The sequence below is a fragment of the Anguilla anguilla genome, chromosome 2 (assembly GCF_013347855.1).
Source record: "Anguilla anguilla isolate fAngAng1 chromosome 2, fAngAng1.pri, whole genome shotgun sequence".
Classification (NCBI taxonomy): Eukaryota; Metazoa; Chordata; class Actinopteri; order Anguilliformes; family Anguillidae; genus Anguilla; species Anguilla anguilla.
Window position 1 is genome coordinate 47,568,478 of NC_049202.1, and position 12,010 is coordinate 47,580,487.

General features: G+C 46.2%; 1 protein-coding gene across 10 annotated transcripts in view; it reads right to left on the bottom strand.

The window, feature by feature from the left end:
- Positions 1-12,010, bottom strand: part of LOC118221741 (trinucleotide repeat-containing gene 18 protein-like) — a 74,632-nt gene that overhangs the window by 25,156 nt on the left and 37,466 nt on the right. For 7 of the 10 annotated variants that reach the window (XM_035407087.1, XM_035407092.1, XM_035407091.1 and 4 more), the window contains 11 exons: positions 9,405-9,610; positions 8,405-8,551; positions 8,121-8,308; positions 6,969-7,395; positions 5,426-6,391; positions 4,980-5,131; positions 3,908-4,044; positions 3,228-3,350; positions 2,943-3,120; positions 2,358-2,736; positions 1,452-1,724 (listed from right to left, as the gene is read on the bottom strand). In XM_035407087.1, the coding sequence (XP_035262978.1) occupies positions 1,452-1,724; positions 2,358-2,736; positions 2,943-3,120; positions 3,228-3,350; positions 3,908-4,044; positions 4,980-5,131; positions 5,426-6,391; positions 6,969-7,395; positions 8,121-8,308; positions 8,405-8,551; positions 9,405-9,610 (3,176 nt within the window). The remainder of the gene's footprint in view (positions 1-1,451; positions 1,725-2,357; positions 2,737-2,942; positions 3,121-3,227; positions 3,351-3,907; positions 4,045-4,979; positions 5,132-5,425; positions 6,392-6,968; positions 7,396-8,120; positions 8,309-8,404; positions 8,552-9,404; positions 9,611-12,010) is intronic. The other 3 variants (XM_035407094.1, XM_035407093.1, XM_035407090.1) reach the window with 1 other exon arrangement.

Below are 12,010 nucleotides of genomic sequence, written 5' to 3' on the forward strand. Positions count from 1 at the left end.
GTAAAAAGGGAAAGCCATTGAGTGCCCTATTGTCCAAATATCCCTTAAGGATAACCACACAGTGGCACGTCGAATTAAAAAAAACAAAAAGTACATAAAGTATCAAGTAAAAGTTCACCTGGAGAACAAGTTTCATGGCAAAGATCACGTTTGTGAAATGTCAAACCCATCATGGCATGAAAAGTTTTTTGTGTCAGCAGCAGAAGAAATCTCCCTCCCATTGTAAGAGCACTCTCTGTTGCACCTGGCTCTAAATCCATCTGCATTATTTATCTTGCTCATTTCATGGACCTCACTTCTTGCTGGGTTGCCATGACATGATAATATCCCCTTAAAATTGACTGACATTACAAGATCTTGTTTCAAAAGGTTCCAATGTTAATGTTCAGTAATTTTTTTATCCATTATGTTCTATTTAGTTATGCACCAATTAAAGGACATCAGTGGTTTACCTCACAATTATCATTTAACATTTATACCTCACTGGGCCTTAACATGTATTTCTAGTAACAGCTAGAGCCTGCATGTATTTGAAAAAGAACCCCCAGAGAAAGTGCTTAACTATATATAGTGTACCAAGTCCAACCAAAAATCCAGATTTTTTTTTTTTTTTTTTGCTTAGAACAGCAGTAGGTGTTTTTAAAGGTCTCCTACACTTTCTCCATATATACAAAAAAATCAGTAATACATTATCATGTATGCACAGCCTATTGCCAATAGGGTTTCAGGTTAAAAAAAAATCTTTTAGAACTTCCAGCCATATCCTTTTGACAAATTACCTTACCTGACACTCATCATTGCCATGAACTTCCAGTTAAAATTTGCCTTAAAACCTACTTCCTAGCAGGTATTCAGAATGAACAACAAAATACCAACTTGGTAATTTTTGGCTTGCCCAATAGAATGAAACTCAATTACAGATGTTATCCTTCATTTCTCAGCTTAATGGGAGTGATGACAAAAGGGATATTTGAATAACAGAGCAGTGGACTGCATCTGGGAATGAAGTGAAGCAACCTTAAAACATAACAGGAGACACAGCAAGAGAGACAAAGCACACTGTTGTTTTTAGTGAAAAATGAAATCAACACGTTTAATAAAGCTTGGGTACCAAACTGCAATACAAATAACAAGCGTTCCAAACACCCATATGTTTTCTCATTTACAATTCCACTGACGCCTCTAAACAAAGGCAAAAAAATAATAAAAGGTAACAAATTAAAAGGAGACTCTGAAAAGAGCCAATAATATAGCACACAATCAGACAAAAGGAAAGAGGTGGCAGGCTACGCTGCCAGAATCAAAGATGGCTGCTTCAGAGTGAGCGCACCATCAGTGATGGTGACCATCATCTTTATTTTTGGAGGGGGGTCTGAGGGATGAGGGGCGCGCTACCATCTTTCATGAATCTTTAATTAACTCTGTACATAACGAGGTTTTGGTCTAGTAACCTTGATCGAACGAGTCCTCTGAGGAGTCAGTGAAGGACGAGCGGGCCTCTGCCTCCTGCAGCAGTAAGGCAAAGTGCTTGTGTTTTGTCTTGACGAGCGCCTGCGTGGACACAAGTGTTCCCGACGCCCCGCCCCTCTTCGACGATGGGCGGCTCTTCTTCGATGCCTCGCTGCACAGGCCGGACCCTCGCACCCGCGATCCCGGTCTGCCCAGCATAGAGCGAGGCGGCCAACCGTCTTTCAGCGATCCATCGTCCTCCTCCGAGTCCGTATCTGTTTTCAAATCAGGGGGCCATACCGGTATGTTAGAGTTCCACATCATTTCATATAATCCCTCTGGACCAATATGAGTGTGGCTCAGGAGAGAACCAGCCCCATACAACAGCCCTCCCCACCAATGTCTCCCTTCATTTCATCTGCCGATGAATTACAACAATGGATGACATTAATTAATTTGTCTATAGCGTGCTACAAAACAGAAAGCGGTTTGTAATAAGTGAAAGCAACAAACCTATCAGATTAAAACACCCAGCAATATATAGGGCACTCCACAAAGTGTCAGTGTATGCAGGATCAGCAGGAATAAGCAACGCCTCACAGCACAAACATTGGATTTGCCACATTAACTCCCCGGCCTTTTCACTCATTCAGCAAACACAACGCACGTTCAGAACTCGTTCTAATCTTTGTTTGTAACTGAAGCCTGACTGACTGAAGCGAGGATGTTTGAATACGGAAAGCAATTTTCTTCCTTCATTCATAATTAATTGTTATTAAAATTTGATGTTAATTAATCATAAAAAATGTGACTGTATTCTTGATCAACTGAACAAGCAACAGGCTCAGAAGAAAACCCTGACCGCTTAAACTTTCAAGCCAGCAGGAGTAGGGAAGGCTTATACTTACTGTATGAGTAGCTGCTCAATTCAGACCGTGCAGGAGAATATGATGGCTTCAGCTGACCTTTCACCTTTAGGCAGGGCTCCAGGTTCTTTGTTTTAGCTGCCATTTTGTTTTTACCTCCTTTGGAAGGCTTCTGGAAGAGGCTGAGGCCTTTGGTGTGGCTCTTTGTGCCTTCCTTGCCTTTCATCCCCACTTCGTGGAGCATGAGCAGCTTGCTGCAGCTCCCTGAGCTGGCTTTGGATTTCCCTGAGGGTTCATCTGCAAACTTAAAAGGGGACTTGTGGGGTTTACCCAGTTTGGTGAGAGACAAGGCCTTGTCCAGCTTGCTTGCCAACTGCTCTTGTTCACTCACTTTCTTCCTTTTGATGGTTTTCATCAGCATCTGTCAGAACAGATGCAGAGGAACAATTACACAAAGATCTTTCAAAAGACAGAATCCCACAACAGCAGAAAATGGGATATTCAATGCAGATTGCTAAAAACTTTAACTCGTGCCACAGAATATTCTATATTATTCCATTGAAGATCACCCGTATAATAGCTAATATAAGGTGAAATGCAAGGTGTGCGTTGGCAGAGCACACTAACCTGTGGAGGATAACTTGAGGATGCCTCGTTTTCATTCCAGCCCTTGCTTTTTCTCTTCATTTTCACAGCTCCATCCCTGTCCATCTCATCATCATCATCAGGATTGGGTCCCCGAAACCGCTTCCTCGCCCCTTCACCAGTCTCAGAGTCTTCAGACAGGAACACACTCCGGCCAAACCTAAGAGTATGGGCAGTCACATTCAGTCATTTAGGCATTCAGTTACACAGTACACAGTACGTTCTATTGGATTTTTGTGTGACGGACAGCTTTAACAGCACACTCACTTTCCAAACTTGGGGTCCGGTTTTCCGACAGGTGGCGAAAAAATGCAAATGCTGTGCTTCCTCTTCCTGGGCCTTCCTGGACCTCTGCGAGACAAACTCCTGTTCTTCTCTTCCTGCTTCTCCCTGCACAACACACCAGACCAGGGCCTTAGAACACCAGCGGATGGAGACCATTAATGCTTGCCCGGGGAATTACTATTTTCCGTGTATGTAATGTCACCACAGTTGCGTTTAGTTCAATCGGGTTTTTCATGCTCAAGTTTGTATTCTCAGAAGAAAACCTTTCTTCCTTTTACACACTGTGAATGACTATCTCTGTGTGAGGTCTGCGCTGAAATCCTCTGGTAAAGACGACGGTATATTATGGAGAATAATAGTTCCCAGCAAGGAATTTGTTTGTTTGTTTGTCATGTAAACCAAACCGTTGCAAATACGAAAAGCCACATTTAGAATTTAAAGAACTGTGACACAAACATACATATAAAAACATAAATCTTAAATGAAGGCTGAGGTGACCCTGGGTGTGAAATACAGGTGAGGTGTGGTAGAGAAGTGGTATAGCTCAGATGAGGTGACCCTGGGTGTGAAATACAGGTGAGGTGTGGTAGATTGGTGGTGAAGCTCAAATCAGCACGGGGGGGGGGGGGGGGGGGGCGGGTGGGCGAGGCAGGCAGACTCACTCAGACTCCCGGTGTCTCTGAAGCTTCACCAGCTCCCTCTGCTTGTCCTTGTACCTCCTCTGCAGCTCGGCCAGCCTCATGCGGTAGTCCACCTCCATGGTGTTCATCCTGTCCATAGACGACTTCATGGAGAACAGCTGCAGATAAGAGAGTGGGAGAGGAGCTGTAACGAGGGCAGTCCCAACTGAACGCAGCCCAAACACGGCCGTTATCCGTCTAACACAATTCTCTGCCTTTTCTGGTAATTTCAAAAAACCTTAAAAACATGACCTTTACCTGCTGAGAGATTAATGAGAACTTGATATGTTCCCATCAAGAAAAATGTTAAAAAAGGACATAAAGTAAAAAGATTAAGAACTGTGGACTCTTCCTGTACTCATGTGTCCATATTTATGGATTTTTCTGCAGTCTGAAATACGAAAAAAATTGTGCCTTTATTTTTACTTTCTTGTTTTGTAAAAGTTAGAAGGAAAATCCTTACAAAACTCTATGGGTTTCAGGGACATGCTAAAATAAGTAATCAGAACATCAAACACATTCTGCAAACCAGCCAAAGAATGAGGATTCAGTAGACCCACAATAATGCAAACACTGGTGTCAGGAGAAATTCAGCCACCTATAACGTTCCACTTGCAATTTTTACAGTGGTCAACCAATAGAAACATGTTATTCATCACCTGGTAATTAACATCTCCATGGGCATTTTATCTCTCTAATTAGAAGTCAGAGGAGTAACATTTCAGTTCTAGTGCACTGTGGCTAACTCTCTGGAGGACATGGGCTTTTTTATTGAGCCAATTAAATGGAAAAAACAATGGCATTACAATAACAAAATACACAACACATTCTGTCAAGGGGCTGTATGTGGGTGGGGGGAGTACTGAAGGAGAGGGGGTATTTTGACAATAGCTAAAAGTCCCTATGCACTCCTTCGGTAGGAACCTTGTCTGCAAACCCACCAGAGGCAACCGCCTGTTCCAGCAGCTCCGGCCCATGCATATCAGAACAGGCCAGATGAATAAATATGAAGGAACGGACTGCCCGGTAAGAGGCCCATCCTCGCTCTGCTTACCGACTCGTCCTTCTTCTGCATCCAGCTGTACCTCTTGTTGGGGTTGAGCTCTCGCGGGAGACGGATGGTGACGGCCGGCTCGCTGTCCGTCGCCTCCAGCAGCACCTGCCTGCCAGCCAGCAGGAGGCTCTCCAGCCCGCAGAGCGCCGCACCTGCGCAATCAAAAGGGCACCAATCACGAGTCTGCAGCACGCACGCGCACCGGAAACCAGCGCGAAAAACCTGAGCTCTCTCTCGCATCTTCTATGGCCTCCCGTCATCCACTGCATTGTACAGCAAAAGCAAAGTCAAAGACTACAAGCATTCATACCCTTTCATTCACATCATTAACTGTAAATTAGTCCATGTCAAATTAAACCGGGCTACTCTCATGAACCTTGAAATTACTGCAAAATGTTTAGGACAGCGGGACTGCCAGGGATTTTAGCCTTCTCAGGGGAACATACACTGCATCTCATGATGGCGCCTCTGCAGTTCCAGCTCAGCGATTTCACTCAGCAGGGCGATGCCCTCCAGAGCGCTGGTCTCCAGGGGAAAGAAGCTGGCGGGGCAGAGCGGGGCCGGGCTGAGGGTTCCTGGCAGGGCCAGCAGGGAGCAGGCCTGAGGCAGCTCGCTGGCCGTCACCAAAGCCATCATGCCCGCCATGGGATCCTCAGGCCGGATGTCCAGGGGGCCCTGAGTGAAGGGTGCGAAGGGCCTGGTCTCAGGGAGGAGCTCGGTCTCGTTCGAGCGCTCCATCGCCAGGTCTGTCGCCTCGCTCTCCAGATCTGCCTCACCAGGTGGGGAGAGTGTCTCCTCCGGCTGCTGCATTTCAGCTTGGGGCTCGCTGGGTTGTGTTGGGGCGTCAATGGTGCAGAACGTCCCATTCCTGGCCTTGGCTTCAGGCAACATCTCTGAGACCGATTCAGTCACTTGCTGAGAAGCTTGGCAGGTTTGGATGGATAATACTTCTAGTTTCACCTTCCCTCCATCTTCCTCTTGGTGCTCTTCCTCCTCCTGTGCTTCTGCTTGCAGAATCCTGGCTGTGGAGTGGCTCTCTTGCTCAGGTACCACATGGTGGCCCTGGCTGGTGACTGGTAGCAGAGCCATGCCAGTGTGCAGAGGCCCCAGACTGGCCTGGTTCAGGAGCTCCTTGCTGTCCTCCAGGCCTGGTTCCTCCTTGAGCACCGCCCCCCTGTCCTCCCCCGGCTCCTCCTCCCCGGAGGTCCGGGGGAGCTCGGCCACAGCGGGGGAGAGCAGGCGCTCCGCTTTGACTCCCGCTGAGGGGTCCGAGAGCTCGGGGGCCTCCGTCGGCAGCGGCACATCCGGCGCCAGCCCGTCGGCATCCGCCGCCGCAGCCGGCTGGAGGAGGTAGGGGTAGTGACTGCCGAACGGAGCGGTTATCGATTGGTAGGGGTAACCGGGAGGAATTTCTGCCAAAAAAAGAGAAGAAAAGCAGTTGAGTGGCTTGGAGCGTTTATGCATAAAGCAGAGGGGTTTCAGTAGGCTAAATCTCCCAGTGACAGAGTGACAAAACGATTAATCACGGGCTTACACTTCAGAAACACGGCTCTATGAAACTTTCATGAGCCAAACAGCTCTGGAGCTGAGCTGGAAAATACTCCCACGTATGCACACACAAGCACATTACAGCAAGCATGAAATTATGTTTATATTAAACATCCAACATATCAAAATGTGCTTCCCCCCCCCCCCTCAGATCTTCTTTCTGAATTCATCAGAAATGTCAGAAGATCCATGCAAAGCACAGCACATATTGCCCTGGTGGGGCAGTTGGCACTAAATGAAAGGCCTTTCTGTAGGATTATTCAAAAACTATTCATTAAGACTCCCTTCTGTGGTAAATCTGGACATTACACATGCTGTTTATCCCTCAATAAATGCCCTGTAGGAATTCTTCAGTTCCCACTCTAAATGCGTCACCGTTTACTCTAGAAGCAGAGCAAAGGATAAAACGTGACAGACACCAGGGAATGGTCTTCCTCATACCAGGATATAAACCTCGGAAGGGTGTGGGAGCCTGGTTCTGCACATCCAGCTTCTTCTTCTCCATGTCTTCAAGGGATTCCTCTTTGGGAGGGATGGGTGGGGGCGGTGGGGGCAAGGCAGAGGCGGGGCTGGGGGTATGTGGAGGAGGGGTGGAGGAGCGGGAGTAGGACGGCCGGGGCAGCGGAGACTCCGCTTTCTGCTGGCTCTCCAACTTGAGGGTGGTGCCCGGGGAGGGCAGCGGCGTGATGGGCAGAGGCGTCAGGGCCTTGGCGTAGGAGGTGGAGGGCGTAGGGGATCGGGACGGCGGTTTTTGGGAATGCAGAGCTGCAGGAGGGGGGGCCAGGAGACCCTGTTTGGCACTTTCACTGCTTCTCTTGGCAGGTTTGTCTTCTAGCTCGGCCCTCTGTTCATTCACCTTTAACCGCTCCTGTGGGCGAAGGGCAGGGCACATAATCAGGGCACTTACCTCTGTGAGCACTCAACATGGAAACAGATCTTTAAATGCACAAAGGAGCCCAGTAAGCTCTACTCTGGCAGCTCAGCATGGTGGTCTGCCTAAATCTTTCAGTCAAACTCAACAAGCACTTCAGTCTTGGATTTAGACTTAAAATCTTATTTCTATTACCTTTTGGACAATCAAGATTTTTCACTTTTCAAGCAAAAGATAACTTAAAACAAGCTAATATTTTCTATTTGAGAGAAATAAATATTTTAAGTCTCATTACTTAATCTGCAGTGTATTAACACTTGCATAAACCTGAAATACTTCAGCACCTTACTTAAGCAACACAGATGGAGAATATCTATCTAGGTTTCTTATCATTAGGTAGCCACTCAAAAGGTGAATATTATTTTAAACTGTGACAGTGTGCCTATAATAATATATACACAACACAGAACATATGTTGCACCGTTGTTTACGTCAATGGCAACATTCAACTGATAAGAATTCTAGGACGCAGAATCTTTAGATGTTCCCATCTGTGAATGGTTTCCTATGGGCAGCTGCCAGCTAAAAGGAGTAAGACGGGCACAAGCTTTTCATCAATCAAGCGGCGAGTGCCAGCCACATCAAATCAACAAATCATCAGCTCCCTCCCATAAAAACATCTCCACGAGCCTCAGGGAGGGACGCGGAGTGCAGAGGCTCACCACCAGCTGGGCACTCCTCTGCAGCTCCATGACCTGGGCAGCCTGCTGCTGGATCATGTAGAGCTCCTGTTGGCGCAGCAGCTGCTGGTGGGAGAGGAACTGCAGCTGATGGGCGTGCTGCAGGGAGCTGCCTGCTGGAGGGTACATCCCCGGCCACATCGGGGGCCCGCGATCCATCAGATCGGCTGCTGCGTGAAGGGGAGACCCGAAGACATCAGCATCGCGTGCACAACTGACCAGGCCACAACACAGCTTTAATGGAACGGATGCAAAGGATTAGCTACCAAAATGTGGGAGGTGCTCTGTGGGAATGACCAGCAGCTGTCCTGACTGGGGGTCCCGGGCGAAGTGGTACGGTGTCGGGATGGAGCCGGGCAGGGGAGGGGGGTACCCTGGGGGCAGGCCTTGATGGAGGGACGAGTGGCCGAGCCCTGTCAAAAAGCAGAGGTACGCGTACATTCAGAGCATCTCCAACCAAGCTGCCCTCAACCGAACCACGCGTTTCCCTCGCCATTCCGGTGGTTTCTCACTCACAGTAGACACAATCTGCTGACAGCCATGATTCTAAGGTTCAACACCGTGTCCATTTACCCTCGATCTTCAGTTCCAATATAATACGAGTCAGGAATGTGTGCATTCTTTTCAAGTATTTCTGTGCTGTTTTGTTTTCTGTCTAGACAGAAGTCAGAACATGCAGGAATTATGTTTGGTTTGCCGTTATGTTTGCTGAGGGAATATGCACATGCTGTGGAACAACAAATCGTGAATGTTTCCTAATATGTCTCTTCTGCCTTCCCAGACAGATGAGCACAGGCAAACAGCAGGCCAAGTGAAAACCGCGACTAAAGAAATCAATCAGGTGTATCTGGCTATTAATGCAGTCTGTCACTGCAAGAAGCCTTATTGCATCATCTGTATTGAAGTAGGGGCGGCCATTCAGGAAATAAATCTTATCATTTATAGATAAACTTCCAAAAAATATTGCCTTAGACTAATTCTATTTAATTGGTAACTGTAAACCTTCCAGGACCAGAAAGATTGCATTTCCTCTGTGATGCCCAGATTCAATATCCTAATGGTTACAGTGGACCTCCCCTTGAGATGGCTATGCTTTCATGCAAGTGAACAGGCAAAAACTGAATCACTGATGCAAGCACCCGTCTAAAGCATTCCATGACCATACATGGCCACTTTCGGGCAGAAAAAAGTATCCTGAACATGCGTTCATCTGGGTAATGACTGGGCTGCAGTGCAGTGGTCGTGTTGCGGTATTCTGAGGCTTACCATAGGGGGAACCGGGGAGCCACATGGACGGGCTGCCTGTGCGGTGCATCCAGGGGCTGGGGGGCAGCTGGGATGGGTGGTCGGCAGGCCATCGTCCAGGGGCCGTGAGGACCGGTCCACCAGTCACCATCAGATTAGGATTCAAAGCGCTGGAGGGCCCCATGGGTGGGTGCATCTGAGTCAGCTCTGCCAGCTCCTTATTCTCTCTGCAAGTACAATGGGATTGAAGAGCTAGCAACAGCCACAGCAGGCTAATACACTCAGAAAACACTGCATAAACAGGTCACCCAGGAACAAATTAACGGACCAAATTAACTGTAAACAAGACAGATATCCTATTCATAATCAACATGTTTATCATGACATATAGCTTTTAACAAAAATGTACTGTATACGAGCTGAAAATGACAATAGCAAAAATGAAGGAAATCAGAATTTATTTCAGCAAAAATGTACTTATTAAATCAAGGTCGTCTGTCTGAATGGGGTGTGCTGAAAAAGACACAGTATGCTGTACTTAATAGAAAACAGACTGTTGAATAAACACCATTTGGCCTCAGCTGTCCGTAAAAATATAAAGTAGGGAACTTGACAAAAGTCCCTCACCAATGAACTGCCTGTTAATAAATGTAAATGGATTTGGTAAAACTAAACCATTCCTGACTAGTATTTGTACCAAGTTGCCTGAATTGCACACTGGAAGAAGTCTCAGGCAGAAATGAACAAATTGCTCACTTGAGCATAAAATAAATCATGCAGGAACAACTCCAGAGGCCCCATGATTACGTTGATACATTTGTTGGCAATATTGATTCTTTGGGAGCTGTAAAAGTTATTTATCTTTAAAAATAATACAAAAAATAAAACAGAGAAGCAATGTGTCTTCATATTAGTGTCTTAACTCTCACACTCATGCAATACGTAGGCCCTTCCCCTCCAGTACCCTCACAAAAGACAGCTAGGCGTTTACTCATTTTTAGCGTGAAATCTGTGTCCTCTGAGCAGACAAGAGCTGGACTGTAGTGAATGGGCCGCCTATTCACACACATACACATACAAAAAATGCAGTGCATTGACAAAGTGTCATCCTAATTATCTGGGAACCAACAACACGTGTTTGCTTCTTTCTGAATTTCCCTTGCAGTATACTTGGGAAGCAACGTTAAAAGCAGGTCCCTGCTGAGAGAGAACCAGCCCTTTTATTAGATGCCAATTTCCACAGTAGGGGAGTTTGGGGTTTGCTGCCTCTTTCAATGCTTTGGAAAAGGGCTTCATAATAACTTGGGAAATGCTTATAAATCCATCTGCACTTAAGAGACACATATACGAAGACAAATAATGAAATGCACGGCACGGTGAGGACTTTGTTTACGACAGACATTTCCTCGAAGGTGTTTCCAGTGAACCGGACCGCTTTCATAATGGGATCCAATTCATTAACCGGTCTTCCCATTGCAATTCCAGTCACTTTTTTCCTCCCTCATTTGAGATTCAAGGCCTGTTTCTTTCTGGCAGGCCTCGATATTCCCTTCCAAGCATCTCACAATAGCCAGTCATTTCTGAGGCACGTCTCACCACAGGCATTTGGGGATTTGTTTATACTCTGTGAAGGCCCGCCTACACTGAAGCAAGCCTGCGTTACTTATGGGAACTGTGAGATCTTCTAAGGAGTAACCTTCAAAGGACAAACATTCCTACCCTTTATCAGCCCTTATCTCCAGTCTCCACACAACAGAAGGAAAAATAAATCTCTCAATGGAGTCACAGTCCTACACCTTTCAGAGAAAATCGGGAATAGAATTTTTGTTCTGGATTCATTGTTCTTCTACCTCATGTGAGCTGGAACACAGTCTCCTGGGCCAAAGGCCACAAAATCAAACCCTACAGGCATCGCTGTTTACACACACAAAGGCAGTCCTTTAATCCTCAAAATATGAAAATGCACAAACACAGGAGCAACTGAGCAACATAACACCAAAATAACTTTTACTAGCCCTCAGACCAGACATCTCTTCTTCCTTTATGGAAGATTCCACACATCAAAGGGAACAGACTATTAACATATATAATATTATGGAAATAAAAAGGGAGATGGAGAATAATTCACAATAGCTTATCCTTTGTTCCTTCATGTTTGTCTTGTAGGTCTGCCATGTGTGCTTTTACTTGTGTCTGGTACACATTATTGATGCATATGATTCCATTATCAAGGCCAATGTGATTTCAAAACCCACAGTACTACGAGAAAAACAGGATGTATTCGCACAGATTATTCAATCGAGGGTTTATGAAACAAAATTGTAGGCTGACATTTCACAGAAATAAATAGTGGTCTTGTCTCTGATCAGCTATACAAAATATATAAAATGAATACGGCAGTCCCTTAGGGTGGTCAGATTTAGCACCAACATTCCCTTGGGGTAGTCACATTTTCCAGAGCCTCTATCATGAGACACTTGCATGATGTTAGGGTGTGGAATGAAAAAGAACCACGCGCATTTAGGGCACGAAAAGGACAAACGGTCCAACTCGTCTCACACACATATTCTGCTGGTGAGAGTTGCTGGTGTTCGCTGGCCAGCGTGTGAGCGCGTCATTATGCAGTA